This window comes from Alexandromys fortis, unplaced genomic scaffold (assembly GCF_014885135.2).
Source record: "Alexandromys fortis isolate MF-2015 unplaced genomic scaffold, M_Fortis_MF-2015_v1.1 scaffold_338, whole genome shotgun sequence".
NCBI lineage: Eukaryota > Metazoa > Chordata > Mammalia > Rodentia > Cricetidae > Alexandromys > Alexandromys fortis.
Window position 1 is genome coordinate 609,792 of NW_026068212.1, and position 26,448 is coordinate 636,239.

The 26,448-nt window shown below is 40.2% G+C and overlaps 1 protein-coding gene across 1 annotated transcript in view; it reads right to left on the bottom strand.

The window, feature by feature from the left end:
- Nucleotides 1–25,191, bottom strand: part of Il23r (interleukin 23 receptor) — a 62,108-nt gene extending 36,917 nt beyond the window's left edge. The window contains exons 1-5 of the mRNA XM_050130332.1: nt 25,060–25,191; nt 23,365–23,467; nt 19,367–19,663; nt 9,540–9,663; nt 3,104–3,264 (exon numbers count right to left, since the gene is read on the bottom strand). Coding sequence (XP_049986289.1) covers nt 3,104–3,264; nt 9,540–9,663; nt 19,367–19,663; nt 23,365–23,467; nt 25,060–25,191 — 817 coding nt within the window. The remainder of the gene's footprint in view (nt 1–3,103; nt 3,265–9,539; nt 9,664–19,366; nt 19,664–23,364; nt 23,468–25,059) is intronic.
- Between the last annotated feature and the right edge of the window lie 1,257 nt (nt 25,192–26,448).

The window sequence follows — 26,448 nt, forward strand, 5'->3', positions numbered from 1 at the left end:
TGAAGATCATTCCTGTGATATTTTGACAAAGAAAATGGCTGCCTTCTGCCCTTGTCCTAAGAATTTACCTGAGGCTAAACTGAAAAGTAGTGTGAATAGTTTATCAAGAAGATTTCAAGATAGCCTAATACCAACTTTTCAGATAGAGATTACTAATCATTCTTATGTAGATCTACAATGAAAAAAAAAGCAAGAAATATAAAATCTGTGGTTTGAAGAGAAAAAGCACCATAGTTAAGTTTGAGCTGCAAGAGATAGGACAATCAAGGTAAGGGCAATACTCCACCCAGAAAAAACTTCTGCCTTTAAAAGGAAAAGCCTAAGGGATTTATAAATTCCTAAAAAAAACAACAGCAAATGAAAGCTGATGCAAACGTGATTCAAGGGAGACAGGCTCCTTCCCAGTGGGGCAGCTGGACTTGGTAGTGTCATCCAAGGGTTTCTGACCTTAGAGTCATGAAAGATACATGAGGAAAGAAGTTACAGAATCTCCTTCCAAGATTAGGAGTCTTTGAGTCCAGGCAATGTGTGTCAGGGCAGTCCCTACATGAAGGTCCTGAGAGAGCAAGAGGCCATGAGAAGCCTTTGTATGAATCTGTGAAAATGAACTGGGATGGTATTGAAGATCCCAAGATGACAGAACTGTGGGATATCTGCCAAGGGGATAGTCCCTGAACACAGGGAGTGGAACCAGACTGAAAGTGAGAAGGATGTCCCAGGCAGCAGTACTGGAAGGACAGAGTCATCTACAATCTTTGACATCAGATATGGAGCTACAGGATTTGGTATTTGTTTTGTTCATTTTCAGTCTTACTTGGTCTAGTATTTCTTCACTTTGACCAGTTCTTTCTTTTTAGAATGGTAATGCAAATTCTGTGCTAATATATGTTGGAGGCATGTAATTTGTTTTTTGATTTTACAAAGGGTCACAAAAGCTTTTACAAAAGCTCAAACTTGGAGCTATTGTGTGGATATTACTCCCAGGACAGCCTGTGCTCAGCTCCATAAAATGGATCATGTACTGAACTTGCAATATCTTGTTTTTAAAATGTCACACAACGAAAACTCATTCAGTAATAATCTGGTGATTTTGTTCATTTGAATCTCCTCCACTGTTGATCTCTACTTTTCAAATTGTGTTCATGAGTCTATTTTGGGCTACGAGAAAGTGAAGAATGGACGGAGACACTGATGAGGAAGTAAAGTAGATGTGAGGAGAAGGAGAAAGAGGATCAATTCCAAACTCCAGTTCGGAATTTAAGAAACCAGATTTGGAGGTGGAGGCCAACTGAGAATTTGCCACCATACATGGCCAGTTATGGTTAACTGCAGCAAGTTAGCAAACCTGGGTGACTTTCCTGTTGTGATTTGCCAGCTGTATTAACTCCAGCAAATTATTATTTTCTTCATCTGTAAAATAGAGACAGTACTACCGTGTATGGTTGTCAATATTAAATATGATGTCTTCTAAGTTTCTGGAATATAGTATGTGAGCAATAAATGGAGGTGATTATATTGAGATCATAATTACCACAACAATAAGGCTGTTACTATTTATACTTTTATTCCTAAAAAGGAGACAACTGAAATGACAGAACATAATGGATTGTTACAGGTGACAATGGATTGTGAGCTTCCCAGTGTGGGTGCTGGGAACTGAACCAGTCCTCTATAAGAACCCTATGTACTCTCAATCACTGAGCCATCTCTTCAGCCCAAAAAGGAACCTATCTTAAGAAAAGGCTGTATTTATTATATCTTACTTCAAAAAACATATTCACAAAATGTATATACACTGTGAAGAGATCTGTAGTTCCAAATAATATATAATAAAATGAAGTTTTTTTTGTCATCATAGTCAGCAGCATGTATTTTTAAAATCCAGTAGTGAGAGGACAGGATAGGTTGACTGTTAGAAAATAAGTAATTTTATTATTTGAGATAATTGACACTAAATGAGAAGTCATGACAGAAAGCCATGGCAGAAAGCTTTAGTGATTTCCAAAAAGTACTAATGTTGAATCCCCAAAGATTTCTTCACAACCCTTTTCTTATTAATCACTAGAAAAATTATCAAATACACAGTAATGTTATTTAATACCTTGGTCTCTATGACTCATTCAGCTGACTTTCTTGTACAATCCAGGGCCAATAGCCAAGGGGTGGCACCACTCACAGAGACCTGGGCCTTTCCATATTAATCTTAATCTAGAAAATGTCCCACAGACTGACTATAAGTTAATGTGATGCAAAAAATTCCTCTATTAAAGTTCACTTTTCCTAGGTGTCTCTAGTTTGTGTCAAGTTGACAAAGAACTGATAAGGAAAAAAACAATTATATATATAGTTGTATATTGTAAATATATATAGATATGAAAGAGTTGAATGAAACCCATTTTTTTTGTATACTAACCAAAATTAATTTTTAAGAATCAAGAACTTCAAGATGATTTTGCTACAATGTGCATGACATTATACTTTAGATGGTAGAAAATTGAGAACAGTATAAATCTCCAACAAGGAAATAAGCAGTCATATGATCAAATAATAATGAAAATAATACTGGAGTTAATAGAAATGCTTATTAAATATTGTAATCTTTAAAAGGCAGGGTCTAAAATATCTCAAGTAAAACATGCAAACACTAGTTTTGTTGGTGAAGTTAGACATGTCAACACAATTTTTGGCAATCTGTATGTACCTGAAAAGGACCCTCCCTGACACACAGCACACAGAGCACAATCCATTAGTATGCCCTGCCTTTTACAACATAAGGTTCATCATATCTGAATACAATCCTTGTTTCTTCCCCTCTGTCCTTGACGGGTGGCTTCTTGTAAGGTAAATTTTAAGTCTCTCTTAGTTTCCCTAACTTTGGAAACACAAGTTCTCAAAAACATATTTGCATCACTGCCATTTAGAAATGAGACTGGAAGGATGTCCAATTGCAGAATTGCCCCAGGGGAAAGAATACCAGAAAAATTTGATTGCTTATGATCTGAGGGAACTTTAGGTGTACTTTGTTCAGATTTAGACCATTTGATGCCATCAATACCAATTAGTTGTCTGTAATAAAAGCTATGTAGTATCTCTCACTCCTTACCTATATCATCCAGATGGATTTGTAGTCGCGGTGAGTCCTCCATGCCTAGGGCATTGACAGCTTGGACCCATACCAAATACTTCTTTCCACCTTGTAATGAGTCAGTGGAGATGGTAGCATAGCTCGAGGCAAGATACTGTTGTTCTTCTTCTGTCTCTAAACTATAAGAAAACCCACAAGTTATATTTATGTAGTTTACTTGTTCTTGAAACTTTGAATGTTATATTTTTTTACCTGATTTCAAAACTTAGTCTGTTACTAAAAAAAAAAGAAGAACAAACTCAATTTTAATCTTCTGAATTAAAAAATTCCAAATATGACATAGACCATGCTTTAACTTTGGTGGGTTCCAAATACTTTTCTCAGTAGGCCTCCTCCACTAAAAAAAAAAAGTGATTACATAGTCCTGTATAAGACTGTGAAAAAAATACATATTTAAAAATACATACATATATTCACATAGTCATATATGTTAGTTTACATATGTTTGTAGACTTAAATATTAATATTATATATTAAAACTTTAAGTTTTATTTCTTTTCTCATTTGAAAAATTAAATATTTTCATGTATTGTAGATACCAGGCACTGTACTTACAGCACCTGCTAATGGCTAACTTGGCGTTGCCCACAGCTGGATATAAATGAGCCCCTCTGTCAAGGAGCAATGTGGAGGTTTACCGCATAGGCCTTTTCACCTAGACCTTTATTTCTATTTCTGCCACAATATTGGGTAAAGGGTGAGAGTGAGAGGAGGGTCAAGAAGGAGAGACTGAAGCAGGGTAGGAAAGACAACTTCACAGGTAGAAAAAAACCCAGCATATTGTAAAACAAGTAAGGGAAATGATATGAGAGCTCAACCAGTGCTGTCCTCTGGGCAGGAAGTAGTTGGGAGTGGAACAGGCCATGCCCAAAAGACCTTCTAATGAGGAGCTGATAGGTTGGGATTTACCAGTGAGGGGAAGAGAGCACATAGGATCGCTGTGCAGTTTCGGAGGCATCTTCATAAAGGGTAGACTGCTGGAAAGTAAAAGTGGTGCAGGAGAAGGAACGCAAGTGCGGTATCATCCAGAATTGAACTATTAGTCTGAAGTGAGGGTCAGTGACAGAGTTTGAAAATAGAACTAACTGAGTATGGTGGTGAGTGCCTGTCATCCCAGCAACAGAGGCAGAGGCTTGAGAATTTTGTTTAAGGTTATTCCTGGGTATACAGAGAACTTTAGGCTATCCTGGGCTACAATGAGACCCAGTTTCCAAAAATACCACAAGAAAGCAGAGCTGATTGTACCAGATAGCTGATTAAATGAAGAGAAGGAGTCATTTCCTGTCCGAGACAACAAAGAAGATACTCATAGGGGGTTGGAGACTAGGCAGTATGGAGAGCCATTAAATGCCACTTCAATTACATCAATGTTTTTACATTGCATGGTTGATGATTTCTCGTCATCCAGTTAGTCCTGATGAATTCCACTTGGTTTGTGCTAAACTGTCAAATTTTATTAGCCAATATTGTCTTTGGACAGCACACAGAAGAAGCAGAACAGGAGTCTTTTAGTTCTCGAGAAATGAAGACATGTTTGAGCCTGTGTGCATGCATGTGTGTGTGTGTGTGTGTGTGTGTGTGTGTGTGTGTGTGTGTAAGTCAGAGAACAATCCGTGGGAGTCAGTTCTTTTTTCACCCCCTGGGTTAAAACAGGTCATCAGGTTTGGTAGAGAGCACCTTTCCTGCTGAACCATTTTGTGGCCCTTTATTTTTAAATCTCTCCTATGAAATATTCATACAGTGTTTTTGTCCTCTCTCTCTTCCTCTCTTTCGCTAGGGTCTCACGTGTAACACTGACTGGCTTGGAATTCATTATGTAGACCAGGCTGGCCTCAAACTGACAGAGATCTACTTGCTTCTGCCTAACAGGTACTGGAATTAAAGGAATGCACCACTAAGCCTGGCTTTTTTCTTTTTTGAGATAGGTTTTCATGTAGCTCTAGCTGGTCCTTAAATTCAGTGCTGCTGAAAATGACCCAGTTTATTCAGAGTTGGAGGTTGCACCTGGGACTTTGTGCATGCTAGACAATCATTCCATTAATTGAGCCTCATTTCAGCCTCCAATTTTTTTATTTCTAAGACATGGAAACACTGCACCGATCTGCACATCACCATTCATGGGATTCAGGTGCTAGGGGAGTCATTTGCACCTTTTTTGCACTGTCCCAATTTTGGCATTTGAGTTGCTGAGTTGAGGCAAGAATTGGCCTGATTTCTTTAGCTAACACCATCCACTGCTTTTCTTCCAGGAGACTGCTTTCATAGGGTTGGTGAGGAAGAGAAAGCATTAAAATTACTGCCATTTCATGCTTAGAGTTCCATTCTAGCTCCATTTATTACTACATGTCCATTTAGCAACTCCTGAGTTTCTGCAGCTTCCTAATACCGCAACAAGAATCAGAACTTGATTCATGTGACTTACTCACAGGGACACAGAAGGGAAAATTAGAACTGGACTCATGTGACTTACTCACAAAGACACAGATAGGAGAATCAGAACTTGATGCAAGTGACACACTTGCAGAGATGCAGATATGAGCTTTATGCTTTAATCAAAAATGATTTTGTGAATTAAAATAGCACAGAAAGGTTGTTATGCCACAGGAAGGCCACCTTAGCAGGTGATAAAGGGCTCTCTCAAGCTGACACATGACCTTAGGGGTAGGACCAAATAACATGCCCTAGCAACTCAGGTTTTAAGCTCTAGTGTTTTACCATATTACCTTTCTTCCCTTCATAAGTTGTGAGATTTAATTTACTTTACCTTGATATAATTCAGCTTGCTCATCTGTGAAAGAGAAATGATAGCATCACTGTGATAACCAGTGAGGTAGATGCATGGGCAGAGGAAGCATAAGATGGTTTCACACCTAACAGAGGACTCTAAATTATGACAAGTTAAAAGGTATTTGTAATGTCACTTTTATGAATATAAATGAAATTTAAAAATGAAATTAAAAGATTTAAGACAGTGTTGCTCTGTATCTTAGGCTGGCCTTCAAATAATAATCCCCTTGTTTTGGCTTCCCAGGTACTGGGGATTGCCAGTGTGTGAGCACTACCACATCTGTTTGATATATATAAAATTTGTACCTAAAAGTAAATTATGTCATTGTGTTTAGATATTTACGTAGGTGCCTTACATTCTTTCTGAAATAAGAGGGGTCATATGTTTATCAACAGAGAAATTATTGGAAAATAGGCTAGCGTGTGTTAACTAAGAATTCAAACGTGAAAACAAGAAAGATGCACTGTGCTTAGTGGTAAGGGTAAGTGGGACATCTTTGAACTCTTTTCCAGTTAGAGAAAACCACTCACACACATTCTCAACTGGTTTGTGGCTAGTTCTCTTACCGCACATATTGAGACCTCAAGTCTTATAAGGAGAAAAGCATGGGTTACTAAGGACATGACCCAAACAGTGAGAGGAGAGTTCTAGTTTACCAGATGGCTCTCAGCAGTTCAAAACGCTTGTCTCCAAGCCTGACAGCCTGCTGGGAACAAGCTGCAGGAAGATCCTGGTGTTTGACTTAGAAAAACGTTCCCCATTTGGACATCTAAGAAGAGCTGCTGGCCGCCAAATGTTTATGATCTTGTTGTGCTTGTTACTGTGATTTTCTGCCATTAATTTCTGGGGTTTAACACATTCTTGGAAGTATAAAATGGGAAAAAATATTTGCTAAATATTGGCTTGGCTGGGACAAAATGGGGATATCACTTAGTCATTTCTCTTTCTAAAACTTATTGAAATTGTTGAATATCTGCCCACCTGTTATTTATTTATTTATTTTGTATGTGTATACTCACAGGTACACATATCATGATATGGTGGCCAGAGTTCAACTTTTGGATTCAGTTCTCTCCTACCTTGTGGGTCTCAGGAATTGAACTGAGGTTGTCAGACTTAGGCAAGCACTTTTATCTGTTGAGCCATATGAAGGCCCCATTCATTCATTTCTGATGGAGGTGGGTCATCTCTCTATCTGTTGTTTCATTGGTTAATTAATAAAGAAAACTGATGGGCCCTGATGGGACAGAAAATTAGGTAGGCAGAGTAGACAGAACAGAATGCTGGGAGAAAGAAGCTGAGTCAGGCAATCGCCATGATTCTCCCACTCCAGACAGACATAGGTTAAGATCTTTACTGGTAAGCCACCTCGTGTGTTACATAGAATATTAGAAATGGGTTAGATCAATATGTAAGAGTTAAATAAGAGGCTAGAACTAATGGGCCAAGCAGTTTTTAAAAGAATACAGTTTCCGTGTAATTATTTTGGGTATAAAGCTAGCCATGTGGGCGGCTGGGTGCCAGAAATGTGGCCCCGCCGCTCTTATTACTACACATTTCTATTCAACAATTTTTAACAAGCAGAAAGCACTGTCAGACACTGCTGAGTTTCCTAGAAAGCCTATTTTATAAGGGCCAGCTGAAGACAGGGGGACAAGGCAATCAGACACTTAATAACAGAGGCCAGTCTTTTCCCAGCAGCACCCACTGAAACACAGGAAAACAATACACAGCTCTGTCTAGTGGGGGCACCACTAGGGAAGAAAAGAACTCTTGTAGCAACAGACTCAGCTCTGCTTGACAAGGACCATGCAACACTGGAAGACCTCCCACTTCCCTGTCCTGCCATTGAAGAGCTGCCGCTTTTCTGTGGAACAAGCCAGGGTGGCAGGCTTCACAGTGTGTGTGCTCTTACTGGAACACAGAAGCATGCAGGTTAGAAGTGAAACTTTGCCTGTGCTGATTTCTTGATGTTTGGCTAAATGGAAATACCCTAAGGGGCCAGGATCCGCATAGGTTTCTTTCTTCTTCCAGCTTCCTGCTTTCTACCTTGCCCACAGCATTCAGTATAACTCAGCTTTTTCTTGCAGGAAAAAGGCCTTTGAGCAGTTTACTAGAGAGGTAGGCTTTTCTTCTCTAACTTCTTCTTGCTCAAGGTTGGGTCTCCTGTGAGTTAGAAGATGATTAGACGCTTGTTTCCTTTTGTTTGTCTGTGCTTACTGGAAAGTATGCTTTGAATTTTCTAGAAGAAAACTATTTTTGTATGATAATTTTTCCAGTGTTTTATGTAGTCTTTAAAGAAGGTAGTTTTACTATTTTTTTTTAGTTTTTAATGATGTGCACATGTGTATGTGTGTGTATGTGTGTGTGTGTGTGTGTGTGCATGGAGGTGTGTGAATGCAAGTGTTCATAGAGGCCAGAGGGCTAGATAACCTAGAGCTGGACTTACAGTTATTAGTCATCTGACATGGGTGCTGGAAACCAAACTTGGGTCTTCCAGAAGAGCAGTAAATGCTCTTAATTGCTAAACCATCGTTCCAGTGTCACTCTGTCTTCTTTAAAATACAATAAAATTACATTGATCTATACTCCATCAATTCGAAATACAGGCTGGGTTTGCTACAGTTTAATTATAGTTTACTTGCCTTATCCAAAGTACTTAGGCTAAGAAGCACTGGATTTTAGATTTTTTTTCCCAGATTTAGGAATACTGCCTATACATTAGGATATATCTAAGTTCAATAACTAATATATCTAAGTTAATCTTTCATATCAGAACACATTTAGCATCAATTTCTAGATTTGTCCAAAATTATCTGAAAATAAAATTGCATACAGTACTCTGTAAATGATTGTTATGAGTTTATTAACCTTTGTTCTCCTATATGAATCAGGCTTGGTGTGAGACAAATCACATCAGCCTAGGCAGTCAGTTCTGAGAGCACCATAATAGTCTAGTTCCCTTTGTGATAGTCCCTGCAAACTCAAACGCTGAGACCTGGCAATGAGTCAGTTTCCTATGTACGATTCAGACTCTAGTGCAAGAGTCTTAAAGGACTGAGCTGCTAGATGGTGATGATGTAATGGGGGCTTCACCCTCAAGGATGATGTTAATGTCTTATGAAGAAATGGAGTTGTTTTTCCCCCTCTCGTCTGAGTACACACAGAAGACACTACTCATGAGGAATGGGCTGGTGGCAGACACCAGATGTACTGTCACTTTGCACTTGAACTTCCAAGCCTGTAGTCTATATGTTCACATGTACACAGAACCAATAAAAATCAATCAATTAGAACAAGCAGGCATTAAAAGCCCATTTTTAAGATAAAGAATGGAAATTTTGAGCGACTTAGTATGTTATACTAATCCTCAAAGGAGAATAGGGCTGAGATTTAGGTCACTGTTTAAACTGAGCTGTTTACTCTCAAGAGAAAAGAATGAATTGGTCCTAGAGTTTGCTGTCCCATGAAGCAGAAAACAGCAGGTCCCAGGAGTGGTTATAAGTTCCCTAACCAAGGTAAATGTCTCAGGTTTGAGGCTGGTCTTGGTCTCTACTGGATCCACCCTGCAGCAGAATGTGTGTCTGATAGTGCAGTAGAACCTACCTCTTCACGTGCACCACATACTTGGTATCTATGTAGGTGGGCTTCCCAGCGTCCCAGGTACAAGTCATGTTGTCTGAGTATTCATAAATGGCACATGTCACTTCACTGGGGACATCCGGTGGATCTGCGATAAAATGAATCACTAAGAGCTGCTCTTGATAAAGGAAGAAGTTGACAAATTGTCAGTTTCATAGGGAAACTAGGCCACTTGGCACTGAGTACCCGTGGGCTCCTCATCCCACTACTACCACCCTGTAACCCAGTTTGTCACCAAGCATTGCTCCTCTTCACACTATACTGTAGTCTCTACACCTGTGGGATTCTAACAAGGCTAGGTTCCTCCCATTCAAATAAAGCAAGCCTCCTTCCAACTCTACCTCCCCTCAGCTACCATTCTACCTTTTTCTTTTGAATAAAATCATTAAAATTATTCTTGTATAAATTTTTGTGTGAATGCATGTGTGCATGATGTGTGTGTGTGTGTGTGTGTGTGTGTGTGTGTATGGTCTGTGTACACTTATGTGTGTGGGAATTCTGGTACAAGTGAAAGCCAGAGACCACATTAGATGTCTTCCTTCATTACTTTTCATATTAATTTTTAAATATTTATTTTATTTTTAATAACATATATCTGACTATGTGGGAATACGTGCATGCGAGTGCAGGTGCCTCTGGGAGCCAGGAGAGGGCACTGAATTCCCTAGAGATGGAGTTACAGGCAGTTGTAAATTGCCCTATGTGGGTTGTGGGAACCGAACTTGGGACTTCTATAAGAAAAGTGTGTGCTCTTAACCACTGAATCATTTCTACAGTCTTTCATGCTTTTTTTCTGTTCTTGTTGCCACTGTTTTTTGTTTGTTTGATTGATTGTTTGTTTTGAGGCAAGGTCTCTCACTGAACCTGAAGCTCACCAATTGACTAAACTGGTAGGCCAGCAAACCCTGGAGATTCTCCTGCCTTTGCCTCCCCAGTACTGGGATTACAGGCAGGCATCACCATGCCTGGCTTTCATGTGGATGAAGGAGATCTAACCTCAGGTCCTCATGACAAGCACTTTACTAACGGAGCCATCTCCCAAGCCCTCTAATTTACTCAGGTTTAGTTTGAACAGGTTCTGCTGAAGCCACAGCTGTTAAGGTCACAGTGACCTTCCATCTGAAAATCTCCTTTCTGCCCCATCAGAATGACATCAGTATTACAGAGCTTGACCTGTGCAGAAGCTGGACCTTTTCTTACTTTTCCCGTCAAGCCTCTGTTCTTGGCTCTGTGAGAGATCCTTCAGCTTTCCCCTTTTGCCCTAAAAGACTATTTGCTCCTGTGGGGGAGTGTATTTTACTTTCTCCTTTGAAAGTTTGTTGTTCACATGCACTTCAGCCATAAGAGGAAGGAAACTTCAAACCAAGTTACAATATGGATAAAACCTGAAGACACTGCACAGAGTAAGCCAGACATAAAAGACTTCATGATTCCTCTTATAAAAGGTATCTAGAATAGATAAATTCACAAATAAAATGTAGAATGACAGTGACAGCCCATTGTGCAGGTAGGCAGTGTGTGGAAGTCTGGGATGAGGCCCGTTATTCAAAAGGTACATGTGGCAAGAAGAGTCCTAGAAAGAGAGTACTGGAAGAATATAAACAAATGCAGTAAGTACCACAGAAGCAAGCCCTTAAAGCTGGCAAAATAGTGAGTTATACTATGCAGATTTTACCATCACCACATCAAAAAGGTTTTTTTTTTTTAAGGTTTGGTATTCATAGAACTATTTCAAGATGTGTTCTCTCTCCCACATCCTTGACCACACCCTCACCCACCCACCCACCCCTGTTCAGCTTGTCCTCTCCATAGCCTCATTTTTTTAAAAAAAGTTTTGTCTGCTAGCATTTTTTCCTATGAGAAGGAACATTCCTCTCCAGTCTCCTCAGCTCCCCTTCTTACCCTAGTCCAGTCCAAGGATGTCAGTAGCTAGGCTATACGCACAAGGGTGCACTTGACCTAAGCTGACTAATCAGAGAATTTCCTTTGGGAATGAGCTCATGACTCAGGATGAACCAATAAGAATTCTCTAAGGGTCTATCTCTTTCCCTCTCCCTTCCTCTCCATCTCTTCCCCATTCTCCCTCTTTCTGTTGCTCTCTCCCTCCATTTCTCTCTCTAAGCAGTACGTGAGCTGAGCTGAGCTGCTTGTGTCCTTCCCGACACAGTCCACAGCCCTTTCAGTGGTGCCAGATTTGAGAGTGAATCTAGCCTGCACAAAGAGTTTTGATGACAGTCTTTGAACCCTTATGGCCTCTTGAGGCCTATATAACCCCAGAATGGCATCCAGATGTCCTATTATGTCATTCAACAATAAGCTACCAGAGCTGATGGTTTCAAACAAACATGGGACTATTGAGTGCTTGCCATATTGCCACATTTCCAGGCCACTTCTCTTAGTTTTTCCATTAAGGTAAACTCTTGCCTGAGATGACTATGCTGAGAATTTCAAGACAGATGAAAGAAATCATAGGGGACACCAGGAGGGGAAATTGTGAGGAATAAAGTTTGGGCCACTCCACATGGATTTATGGGGCTCTCCCTTTGCTGATGAACTTTTGGCTATTGATGGTTAGAGATGAACATTATCATCAGTTGTACACCGGCCAGTGAGCCTACTACCCACAACAGACAGTTTCAAACCATGGTCACACAGATGACCCTTGTTAAAATCGCTAGATCACAAAACAAAAAGACATGAATATGGGGAAAAGACATGTGAGGAGGAGGAGGGGGTTGATGAGGATGGAGAGTGGATAAAAGACAGTGAGGCTAAGAACCATCATGAAATGTATATGTGTGTAAAATTGTCAAAGAACAAATTTAATTAATATAAAAGGACACAGACATTTTGGTGTCTGCAAATTGTCTACCAAGAATATTACATTTATTTCGAGAGGTAGATAGATCCCTGCGAGTTCAAGGACAGCCTGATCTGCATAGTGAGTCCTAGGTCAGCCATAGTGAGACACAGGGAGCTACACAGTGAGATCATTTTTTAAAAACAAAACAAAGTAAAGCCAAAAATCTTAAAAAAAGTTACTTAGAGCTTAAAAAATTGACAAAGAGCTAAAAATGGTATCATAAATTATAAAATGTTAAAATATATTTATGAAAATATTGTAACATTTCTGGTATGAGTACAAATTTGGATAACTTCTAAGGTTTACCCCCTTGTGTATCATAATAGTGAAAGGTGAGAATAGGGCTGGCAAGATCCCTCAGTAGGAAAAGGTGCTTGCTGCCCAAACTGACAATTCAAATTTCATCTCTAAGGCCCGTATGGTGGAGATAATGGATTTCTTGGAGTTGTTCTCTGACCCCCACATGCATTTGATGGCATGTGCATACATATACACATGCTCACATGCACACAGAATAAATAAAAATATAATTAAAAATTACAAGTGAGAACAATACCATGCAATCCGGCAGTTGTACAGCTAGGAGTGCATTCTTCATGAGATATCCACACATGTATAAAAATAACTTGCTAAAAAATGTAAGTATCCTTCAAAATAGTGTTCATAATAATGGAAAACATGGACTTTCCTTAAATGCTCCAACACAAGGTTGAGCAAACTATAATATGCTCCTAAAACATACATTAAAACAATGCTGTTGACAATACTTTAAGGACTTAGGAGTTATTAGAAATATGCTGCTGAACAATGGCTGTATGACAAAGTGACTTTAAAAGTATGTTACAAAGTGGTGTAAGTGTAGCAGCCTCCTTAGAGAGAAAGGGAAAGGCGGAAACTTCAAAGACTCATTCACACTTGTAAAGAAGGGATTATGACATGGGTAGAATGATGGGCTCGTGCACTTGATAGGCATTTCTATTTTTGCTCATCAAAAGAATGTTGAATGTAATCAATTTTACTATTAAAATCTGTGTTTTGGGCTATAGAGATGCTTCAGTGGTTAAGGGTGTTTGCTGAACAATTATGAAGCCTGGAGTTTAGATCATGGCACCTGTGTAATGAACTAGGCATGGTATGCACATGTGTAACCCCAGCTCCAAGGGAAACAGAAACTGAAGAACAACTGTACCTTGCTGTCCTCCAGCCTAGCGAAGAAAATGTGAGCCCTGGGTTCAGAGAGAGATGCTGCGTCAAAGACAGCAGCAGGAGGAGGGTGGTAGAGGAAAACATTCAGTGCCCTCTTCTAGCCTTCATACCTTCACACACATATGTGCATGCATTCTCACACTGAAACGCAAAGAACTTGATCTTTTTTCAAAGCTAATTTTGAGCAGCACTCATGACATGAAAGTGCTTTGTGAGAGCTTGGTGAGTAGTGGCGTTGGTTCCAACAAGAACGGCGGGCTTCCGCAAGGAGGAAGAAATCTTTAAGTCTCATTTGAACCTGAAGTAGGAAAGTATGGCAACATTCCTCTACATCATTGTGTACCCTGGGTTGTGAGAGCTTGTGGATTATAGCAGTGGGATCATGTCCTGGGGAGCTTGTGGCCTTGATATGGGTTTTCAGTTTTGCTACGTTTTCCTGTGGTTTTAGACAGAGAGCACTGTAATTTGACACTTACAGAAGACAAATGTCAACCTTCTGGACTTTGTTTCACACTATACTCCATGAAGGAAATGGTCAGGATTGTGAATGCACCGTTGGCATCAACTTTGAAAAAGACAAAAGTGACAGCTCTGCACATGGCTAAGTGAGCAGTGTATGTTAGTGGGAAGCAGAATGAAGAGCTAGAGAGTAAAGCCATGGAGGGACATCCTATTGTTAGAGTCACTGCTAGGTTGTAAATATCCAAGAATAAAGCTGCCTGTCCACTTCCAGAGAATACCCTGAATACACAGGGAGGATTAAGACTTTGTTCTCTCTCACCAATCCCTACCCTTATAGAAGGCTCCCGGATCATTTACCAGGAGACTTATTAATTTAGTCTAGCCAAAGATCATTTGCCAAGGACACCTTCTGAAGGGGCAGGGTCTGTGGTTTTCTTTACTTTGTGTTTCTAATAATTAGCATGTCTTTGGGTACATGTATAAACCCATCACTGAAGTTTATCCCATGAGTGGAATGGCCCAATTAAAGGGATGACAACGGCAAGAATTAAGATGGAGAGAGGTGTGATGGAGAGAGGTGTGATGTTTCCGGTGCTGCAGTGTAGCTCCACACAAGGAGCTACACTGAAAATATTCAGGGTTTTGAATGGCTAACAAGTCTTACAACACTATAAGTACAGGTTGAAGACTGAAAACATGTAAGGCAAAAGCTCTGAAAATTTTAGGTAAATGGTTAAATGGAAACATCACTTGCATGGCTTATTTAATTTGACACGTTTCAATAACCTCTTTTTAAACAAATTTCCCATAATAGGTTCTCACTGAATCAGAGATAAGAATCTAAGAAGCATTTGAGATTGTGGATTATAGTGGAAACTGTGATAGTGGTGTTTCAGAAATCACTCACCAGAGAGCCTTTGAAATGCCTGGATCTTTTCAGGGAAAGCACGGACTCCCTCTCCCTCTCCCTTCCACAATGTGTCAAAATACCTGCCACAGCTCTGTTCAAAGCAGTGACGACTACTTGGCATCGTAAAGCTTACAGAACAAATATCCTGTATCAAAGCCGCCCAGTGAAAGCAGCGTGCTTTCTGGGGCACCACAAAACCCTCAAGCCCCCACCCCCCTTTTGACCTAGTTAATAGGAAGTAAGTTTGCTGAGAACTCAGTCCCCAAGCACATTCAGCTTGAACCTCGGGGTTGAGTAAATTCTAGCCTGGCAGTTGGGTTTCCACACGCATAACCCAAGGTTTCTGTGAGGAATTGCACCTCGAAAATTAATGAGTGGAAAGAGTGATGCTAGAGGATAAGAATTTCTCTCTGGCTGTCCCGGCGGGGGAACAATCTCTGACCTGAAACACAGCTTGGTTCTGGGCTTTCTGCAGAAACCCCTCAACCAACACTGGGCTGGTGATGGCAAATAATCAGTCACCTGCACTCCAGTATAGGCAATGGGCGTTAAGTAAAAATTTTAATTTTTAATGCTTGTTTTTTGGATGAAGGTCCTTCACTAGGAAAATGAACTAGAAATTCAAACCAAAATGAAGGGCCTATGCTCAGCGCCAAACTGAAGGTTAAGATCGGGGTTGCCTGAAAATAGGGAGCTCAACAACATCCTGTATTAAAGATTCATTCAACTGGACCTGGTGTAAGGCAGACCCATTCTGCTTTAACTAAAAGTAACACGGTGGTAATTGTTTTGATTTCCTGCTCCATTTTATAAAATCATCTGCCCTGATCTCCATCACCACATTTTTCTGTTTATAGGAAAAGTTACCGTAAGTAACACAGAACTGAAAACCAAAGTTGCTGGATTATTTCTTTTAATAGAAGTGATACTTATTTTATATTTTTTCCTTTCTGTTAAACCAACAATTCGCCTTTCTCTGAAACTGTGGAGATTTCTCATTTTCCCTCTAAATAAATTGCATATCATCTCTCCTCTTATATCAGTTCTCAAAAGAGAAACAGCACAGCACTGACATATAGAGAGGGTGATTTTGTTCCTGAAGATATGGACAAGCTAACAAGACTTCATACATCAGACAAGTTGTTTGTCTAGGGTTTGATTTTCACAATGTAGGCATAGTTTACTGTTTAATGCATTAATTTCAAGGCACATGGTGCGATTTTGTTATTCAGGTCTAAAACATACTTCTTCAATTCTCCTCCACCTCATCCTACAGCTAGCTATCTCATTTGAAAGACATGCATGCTTGATCAGATGCCTGGAGTTAGCTAGGACAGTGACCTTATTACAGAACAGGGCAGTCTCCTAGTTTTCAGGCAGCCAGTCATGAGGCCAAATGATAGTGGGGTCTGTTCTGGCTCTTCTTGTCCATGATTGGAAGCCAAGGAAGAAGTGAGGACTTTTATAGTATTTTCAAAAGTGTGGGGGAAGGGAACCCTTTTGATCTTTGACCCCAAATGGTAAAGATGTACTGAAGAATGACTCTGGCTTTAGAAGCCTGGTGAGAGGATAAGGAGGTAGCTCAGTTAGGTGTCAAACTGTTTGCTGTGAAAGCATGAGGACATGAGTTTAGTCCCTAGTGCCTGGTGAAGGAGGTCCTTCTTTCTGTCTATGTGCTGCTTTCATTGGTTGAATAAAGAAACTGCCTTGGCCTTTTGATAGGGCAGCACTTAGGAAGGTGGAGTAGACAGAACTGAATTCTGGGAGAAAGAAAGCAGAGACAGAGAGACGTCATGGAGCTGCCAGGTCATACACGTTGAATCCTTAGAAATGGGTTAAATCAAGACGTGAGTGTTACCCAATTGGAGGCTAGAGCTAATGGCCAAGCAGTGTTTAAATTAATATAGTTTTTGTGTGATTATTTTGGGTGTAAGCTAGCCAGGCAGGATGAAAAGCAGGCCCTCTTTCCCTCAACAAGTGCCCACATCACATGCCTGGCATGATGCCATATATTTGTAATCCCTGCACTGAGTGGGTAGAGACGGGAGGATTCCTAAGGCTCCCTGACCAGCAAGACTAATTAGTGTGCTTCAGGTTACAGTGTAAAGCCTTGTCTCACAAAAACAGGTGAAAGACTCCTTTTAAGTAGCACACAGGTTTAACCTCTGGCCTCTACACCCACATGCACACACATACATGCACACCTGCAAACACACAGTCACAGGCACACAAACACATCAAAAAACAAAAGGTCCATAGATATTTATACAAATAATTAAAGGAACTTTTACACCTTTATAATATTGTGAACACAAACTGATTTAGTATGTTTTGAGATTGACTTGACTAAATTTTTCTTAATAATGACAGAAACAGTAATTCATAACAGGGCCTATGGGATTAGGAACAAGAGATTATAGGAGAATCTCCCTATGTATGGTTACTTGTTTGTTTATTGAAATGTGATCTTACTATGTAGCCCTGGCTGGCCTGGACCGCCTGATATAGAATGGGCTATCCTTGAACTCTACCTGCCTTACAAGTGTTGGGATTAAATGCAGAAGCCACCATGCCTGTCTGTAGAATCTTCTTATGTTTTATCAAAAACATGCATTTATAAGAATTAGATACTAACATACTTTGAAGTTTTTAACATATATTCAAATAAATTATTGAAATATGGTGCTTACAAGTACTTTCATTTCACAAAAAAAGCAATGGAGGTTGAGGTCAGCTAATCAAATTGTACAAGATCACACAGCTCACTGGGAGGACAGTGAGACAAAGGTAATTTGGAAATGCATCCTGAATCTTGGTTTCAAAATAGCTCATTGGGATCAAGCAGCTTCAAAGTTAAAGCAGGGATTACAAAGTTGGAAAACAAATTCACCAACAAAATCCAAATAAAAATATGAAAAGAGCAACATTTAAACTTTTTGTTGTTGCCAATACTCAGGTTGATTAGTATTTTAAGGTCTAGCCTTAAAAGACTTTGCTCAGGGCCCAAAAGAGATTCTACAGTAAGTAAAAGAACTAGTTTCTGAGGGCTATAAAGAAACTTTTCTCACAACACCTTCTTTCTATTCATGGCAATTTATCTATTTCTTGTTCTCTCCTTTCTCTCTGCCTCTAATATAGTTCTTTTGTCCTAATTGTCTATAACCTCCTAGCTTTAATTCTCTGTCTCAATTCTAATTCTCTCTTTCTTTCTTCTTTCCTTCCTTCCTCCCTCCTCCTCCTCCGCCTCTTCCTCCTCCTCCTCTTCTTCCTACATTTTTATTTTTTCTATATTCTTATCCTTATACATTTCTGCTAACTTCTTTCAACTTCTCCCTCCAGTTACTACTTTTTTAGTCTGGTTTCTCAAAATCTTTGAAGACTTGAAACAAAAGAAGGAGTTACCAGAATAGCTCTCATTGGTCAGAAGCACAGCCCTGTGCTAAACAATAGGGGCAGAACCATTGCCATGGCAACATAAGGGTCTAAGGTTACAGAACTGAGACTGTGGCCAGAGGGCAGGGGGTACAGTGAGGTAAGCTTTGAGACATAGGTATTTAGCTAACAGACTGGCAAGTGAAGAATAGGTATGCTTTAAAGTTTATGTGAGGTTAGCTTGGGACAGCACTTTGCTATCTGCTGGCAGACTGAATCTAGGACACTCTTGCTCTGTATCTTTCCAAGAGCTATGGCTCAACAACTTCAGACATGCTGTAATTCTTGTTCTTTGGCATCTATGAAGGTCTCAATATAGGTCCCTTTGCCTGGACACTAACTTTGACCAACTGTCTGTGAAGGAAGATAATTACAGGGAGGCAGGCTTCTAAGTTATACAAAGACCTGGTTGGGAGAGTAAGGGTATTGACTAAACAAGCAGGTACTTGTTTAGCTCTCAGTGCATAATTCTGCAGTCCACTACAGATCAGGAATTCACCATCCTGCTTCCTCCACTTTCAGAGTGCTGGATTACAGGTGTGCACATTCATCCTTACCTAAGAGCAGCCTCTCAGACCTGAGGTGCTGGCTTCACAAAGACTAATCATTCAGGCTAGCGTGGAAAAATTGTCCTCTGGGAGTATTTGCCATATTTTAAAATTTATGGTGTTCCCATCAACCCTTCCCACTTCTGTCTTGTGTTGAAAGACCAGCAGTGGCTGTCCCAGTGAGCCATGATCTTTCTTCTCTGTATGGGCCTCACCAGCCTGTATAACTCAGAATTCATCAACCCAACTCTGTAGACATTTGTGTTGAGCCCTATCTTACACCTAACTGAAAGTTAAACTATGTTGATTTGCTTTAGTTCAAAAGCCCAGCAACTATCAGTTAACCATTAGGATACACCATGGTACTTACATCCAGAGAAAATGTCTTTTCCACAAATAATTGTCTCTTGAAAATGTCCAAGACATTCAGCAGTGCAAAGCATAGAGGCATGAGGTTCCCAAAAGCCTTTATACCAAAGTTGAGCTGTTGTTCTATTAATACTGGTGACATGGGATTTTTCTTTGGAGCCATTTTTATAAAAATTAAGCTTCGTTGGTTGGCAGTTCTTAAGGGCTTCTTGGCAATATATAGAAACATTCGTCCCCATCTGAAAAATTTCACCAGGCTCTACCCACATGTTACCAGAGCAATTTATAGTTGTAATACCTGGAAATAAACACATAAAATAATCAATTGTTTGCAAATTATTGTAAGGGATTTAGAAGAAGAATATGCTACTTCATGAAAAATATATTCTTTCAATAACTGAATGATTACTGAAGAATAGCTGTGTGTTTTCATTATGGATCTTCTGATGGCCAGCAGCTTGACCCAGCCTTTGAGCTTTCTCAATGTTAGAGAGCAAATACAATTTCATCTTCTACTGTAAGGTAGAGAATGTTATGAAGCCACAGCATTTTTTTCCAAATATGAGACTCAAAATAAACTGGGAACCGCAGAATTCAACTCTTCTCTTGATACTCAACCTATCCTTTGCTGTTTGGGAGGGTGTTTTTGTTTGTTTGTTTCAGATAAAACTACTTTTATCAGCATAATGTGAATAAAATCCTTCCAAAAAGAGAGCACTTAATAATCACATAAAACACATCACTAATTTACTAATATAGAAGCAAGGTGCAAAACAACATGATTTATAAAAGCTCAACATTGAAAAAAAGCATATAATGACCAAATCATGGAGAAATACTGAAAGTTGCTAGTAGCATTAATCTCAGTGTTAATACTTTTATTTTAAGTTGTGTATGTCTGTGACTTAAATATGACACAATGGGTGTGTTACTTTCATGACACCAAATCACTATCTGAAAGTTTAGTGCAGAGCTTGCCTTGAGTTACATTCCCATCAGTCTCCCCTAACATAAAGTCATCTGTATAAAGTCAAATGGAACGTTAATGAAATGAAACTCTTATCTAGAAAACACACCAGAAGTTTTAAGAAATTTGTTGCATCTTTTCCTGGAAATACTTATATCAAAATAAATTTAAATCTTACTAAGATAAGAATAAAGATCAGTATTTGATTTTAAAAAGGCCCTTGTCCTTAGGGACTCAGGACCGCGAGGGGTGCACCCATACACTGAGACAATGGGGATGTTCTATCAGGAACTCACCAAGGCCAGTTGGCCTGGGTCTGAAAAAGCCTGGGTCAAAACCGGTCTCGCTGAACATAGCGGACAAGGAGGACTACTGAGACCTCAAGAACAATGGCAACGGGTTTTTGATTCTACTGGACCTATTGGTTTCGTGGGAGCCTAGGCAGTTTCGTGGATGCTCACCTTACTAGACCTGGATGGAGGTGGGTGGTCCTTGGACTTCCCACAGGGCAGAGAACCCTGATTGCTTTTTGGGCTGACGAGGGAGGGGGACTTGATTGGGGGAGGGGGAGGGAAAGGGGAGGCGGCGGTGGGGAAGAGGCAGAAATCTTTAATAAATAAATAAATAAATTAAAAAAAAATTAGAAGAGTAAAAAAAAAAGGCCCTTGTCCTTGAAACACAAAGCTTAAAGAACTAGTTTGTTGAGTATGTAGTTTAAGATTCCCCTTTGTTTAAGGAACATTTACGCATAAATTAACAATTCTTAAATGTTAAACAAGTAATAAAATAATTACAGCATCGTCAATAGGGAGTAGAACCAGAGACATAAAAAGGGAGTTTGTAATCCCAGGACTCATGAGAGTGAAGACGGAGGACCACAAATTTAGAGCCAGCTTTGCTACATATATTTTAATCTCTAAGATAGCCTAGGCTACGTAGCAAAGAATGAGAGCAAGTAAGATGGCCACTGCGTCTGAAGACATGAATTTGGTCCTTGGACCCCACAGGGTGGAATGAGAGAAGCACGTTGTCCTCTGGCCTTTCTCTTGTGCCTTGGCACACACTCTATTCCCCAGAAAAATATTTAAAAAGAAAGAAAGACCTGTCAGGGCATGGTAGCATATGCTTATAATCCTAGCAATCCTTGGAAGAAGGATCCAGGCTGAAGAAGGAGGATGGGGAATTTGAGCCAGCCTGTCTTACATAGCAAGTTCAAGGCTGATGTACAAAATGTAACTTGGTCTTAAAAAATAAATGAAAGAAGGATCTGGGAAGAGGAAGAGGAAAAGGAAGGAGGAGGAGACAAAACAGGATACTATTTATTAGAGCAGCATAGGACCCAAGTAAGGATGACAGACAGATTTTTGATGTACTCTATTTTCTTAAAGAACATATCTGACTATTTTAAATAAGTGTGACAATTCAAGTTTAGGAAAAGCATATTTCTATGACTCATTGTGAAACCATTTTTAGAATACACAGAAAAGTCTCAAGAGATTTGGTCACATGTCCTGAGTTTTAGAAATGGCTTTTCAGAACATATTGGAGGCAGCACAGAGTATGAAGAATAGGTCATGTTAACTTGTTAGTTTCTTTTCTTTTTTAAATGCTCTTACTTTGCATGCAGCCCATGCTGATTTTGAACTCATATAGTACCTGTATGATGGTACTATAGACATGAGCTCCTCTGCCCAGCTAATTGAGTTTCTTAAAGAACATTTTAGATTGGTTAGAAATGTTTGACTTTTTGTAGAAATGTGTAATTGTACTTCTATATCTTTATAAAGCTATTTGCTTATTTAAGGACTTTTTTTTTGACAGAGTAGTTTCTCTATGTGTGCCAGGCTACCCTTGAACTCGTTCGGTACCCCTCTCTAGCTACAAACTTCCAACAGTCCCCTTGTCTTGGCCTCCTGAGTGTCAGAATAAAGGTGTGTGCCTCTGCACTTGGCCAGTAAAGCTACTGAAATTGGGTAACACTATCCTACTGAAAACCTTGACAGATGTCACCTGAATCCTACTAATAGTTACAGAAGAATGAGCCACAGTGCTAGGCACTGTCCAACACCATGTCTTACTCCACTTTCTGTGTACCCATCATTTGGATGTAGAAACAGAAGTTCTACTTATTGTCTGGCATCTTTTCTTCTAAACCTTCTAAGGCATCTGTTGATCTAACTCTGAAATTTCCAGTTATCTTTCTACAAGTTCTTACATCTGTATCTGTAGCTCCAACATAACTGTGTTCACGACTACAGATGAACGAATTGGAAGTCAGCATGGTCCCAAGCAAGGATGACTTACAAATTTGTGAAGCATTTCACATGAGCAAAAAAACAGAACAAAAACAAAACAAAAAACTAAAAACAAACAAACAAATAACCCCCTCCCCAAACCAGAAAAAAATGAAAAAGGAAGAAATGAACAAGTTTGTCACTATTCTGAATCACCTAGTCTGAAAAACGTCACTCAACTGTTTAGAACCCTGTGCTGGTGTTGTTTGTCTTCCCGGAACTGTGCCCTTGCCCAGGAGACAGTTGTTCGCAACAGCAACTCCCAGATGCCAACCATAGCCTTACTTAACTTCTGCAGTCTCAAAAGAACTTGTTCTATTGAATGTTAGTGTGAATTATGAGACAGAAAGAAAAACAGCGGCAAAATAATGGTTTATCACACTAAATGAGAGCTTGTTGTATAGTGTCCGTCAATAATTAGTTCGCAGAATTAAAGGCAGGATTTGGATAAATTACGTAACAGTTATGATAATCCCCAAACAGAACATCTCACAAAGGTCTCCTTTGTGGAAACAGTCATGTATGACAGTGTCCATTTAGGTGTCTGGGGGAAAAAACAAACTAAACGAAACAAAAACAACTTGCTTTTGGAGGGAAGTTGAATTATTTTTAGTTTGTTTCATTCCATACTAATTTTTTCTCAGTGGAATAGATATGACATAATGGCTTGAAAAATGATAACTGTTCAACGTTCTATTTGTTAAGTGAGAAGAGAGACAGAAACACAAAACACTTTACCTCCATGACACCATCTGAAGAGAACATAGAGGAAGATTCCTACATGCCACTGAAGTGTGAGGTGACTCACGTCCCAAATGAGGAAGAAACCTTTCATTTCTCTCTGGAAAAAAAAGAAATGTTTATATTGTAACGTTTTAAAGAGACACTGAGCACTGCATGTCTTGTGATTATTATCTTGAATAGATTCCTTTCCTTCAGAATGACAGAAATAGGGCAGACAGATGCCAGTGTTCTGAGGAGGTTCATCAAGCGGCAGATAAGCAGAGCATCTGGGTGGAACGTCCACCTTAGAGCAATGTTGCAGGCTATCCTATGAGGTCATCAGGCCCTTTTAAAAATCACACGGCTCCCGCATCAAGCAGCTCCCCTCTCTGCTGTCTGATCATTCACAGCCATCAAAACTGGAAGACCAGTCTTTGATGAACAAAAGCTGTCAGAAACTGAAAGTCTCAGAATTTCCACGAAAAAGGATACAAAATGAGGAAAAGGGAATCAAGGCCAAGACATAACTATGACAAGTCAAAGCTCCCGGGGGCTCTTCATTTCTAGGCCTCAGAAGAGACCTATGATGGAAGGCACTGTCCACAGCTTACACGGGGGCCTTGTTCTTCACACATCAGTCTGGTTGTGGAATAAGTTAGTTACTCAGGAATAGTTATTGTGCTTTTTGTCATTTAGTTAAACCTGACTTTTCCTATTGAAAGAACTTCAAAACCCAATTCATGGCTCGCCAAACAGCATAAACCAGGCAATTGCATTTTTTTTGTGGCTTATGAATTTGAAGAGCTCTTTCTTAATTATGACAATGTGTCTCTAGAAGAGACAGTGCAAGCTGTAGAACTGCCTCATCAGAAGCTAACTGCTCATCACCTAGCTGTCAGAATTGGTGTGGCGGCAGACAGGATGAGAGACTCACCTTTCATCAGGAGCATTGCATGGAAGAATCACAGAACATGTGAGAGAGAGCAGTTTGGCCAGTGCATTCCTGGAAGGAAGTGCAGCTGTTTTTTTGTATTTCAGGGATCAGGGGGTCCCTTTGCCTCTCTGCTCATTCAAAACGCCTTCTCTCTTCAGAGCCAAGCAACTGCCCTGGTGCCTGCCTGTCAGTGAGTGCTTCAGATTTTTACCTATGAGGCAAATGGAAATGTCAGCAGAGCCTTGACCTACATTTCCGTTTCCTGAAGAGGAACTTGGTGTCCATTTCATAATGACTAGCTCTCGTGTCGCTTTTTGGGAAAACCCAGATTACTGAAAGTGAACTGCTGTGTCAATACTTTTTCTCCTCACCTTAACTGAAAATACTGTCTTATTCAAGAAGTCAAACAGATGGGCATGCTTGTACGTGCCCTTTTTTGGAGGGAGGGGTGTAAGGGTGTCTTTAATACTAGCACTTAGGAAGACAGATCTCTTTGAGTTCAAGGTCAGCCTGGTCTATATAGGGAATTAGAGGCCCGCTAGGGTTACATAGTGAGACGTGGTGCCAAAACAAACATTAGAAAAGAAAAGAAAACGTCACTCCACGTAACTGCTTGTTTCTCTACCAGCACCATACACTGAAGTGAGAGAGAGAGGATGAGGGTGAGAGATTTGGAGAAACCCTCCACTCCCCAGAGCTCCTTCAGAGAGAAGGACGACTAAGGAGGAAGTCACACCACTCTCTCCTGTTGGCCTCATTTCCAGATTCATTTTTACCAGTCCCAACCACACTTTTTGTTGCACAGAAACTTCCTGAGTCTTAACCCAGAGGCTGTGTTTCCCCAGCAAGAAGCTGAAGTTTCTCTGTGCCAACCCTCCTCCTCTTTCCTTTGGCTGCTGAGGGACCATGGTGGGTAAAGGGACAACAAATTTTAGCTTGCAAAATTCTGAGAAACGAGCTTTCAGAGCAGAGGAGGGAATATGGAAGGGAGGGACGATATGCACTTCCCAGCACAACACAACGAAGGAGCCAAACCTTACAAGGGTAAAAGGGACAGGGATTATAGCCCTGTAAATCCTCAGTTTGCTAACAAATGCAGGGAGCAGACAAGAGAAACAGGCTTGTGAAGGAGAGAAAACAGAAAGTGGGTGAAAGAAAAGTCAGCTTTGGCGCCTCCAGCAAGTTAAAGAGTAACTTATGCACAAAACTTCATGTTTTTTTTTTTCCTTATGGTTCCCGTGCTGGTTTGAATGAGAATGGCTCCCATGTGCCTGGACACAGTTTATCTAGTTGCTGCTGCTGTTTAGGAAGGTGTGGCCTTGGAGAAGCTGTGTTACCCGAGGTGCGCGTGTTGGGGGTGGGTGTTGGGGTTTCTGAAGCCCACACCAGACACAATCTTGCTCTCTCTGCCTCCAACTTGCTGTTCAGATGTGAGTTCTCAGCCCCTGCAGCAGCACCATGCCTGCCTGTCTGCTGCCACGCTCCCTGCCATAATGATCATTAACTCACTCTCCGGAACTGTCAGCGAGTCTCTGCTGGCTCTTTCACTTACTGCCGGGCTCTTACCAGGTGCAATGTGATAATGTCGGCAGGCTGCTTGGCTTCAAAAATATTCACTGGAGTGAGAGAAGGACATACCCTCCCATGCTCCAAAAGAAAATAAGAAATTTCTTCCCTACAAGGAAAGAGAATCCTGAATAAGAATGAACAGTGTAGAGCTGGGGAGATGGCTAAGTAGGTGAAAGGCTTGCCGTGACTCTGATCCATTTACAGCTCACGGGGATATGTATATTTATTAAGAAAAATTACTTTAAATCCCCAACCTTTGGGGGGCTGAGGATCTCTAGTTCAAGGACAGTTGGGTTATAAAATGTTTAAAGATACTGTGGGAAATTGAATAATACCCTTTTTCAATAATGAAACGAGGCCTGGGTCTGGAAATGTGGTTTTGCTGTTGAGAGTGCTTGCTGCTCTTCCAGAGGACCCATTTTCAGTTCCAAGCAAGCACACTGTGGGAGAACATTTAAAACACAGTTGTGCTCAAACTCTTTGAAGATAATGAGACTGCAATTTCTGTGGGTAAAATCTGGACATTGAGATTTTTACAAAAAAAAAAAAACCCTGCATGACTCTAATAAAAGAGAACCCCTCAGAGAAGCACCGTT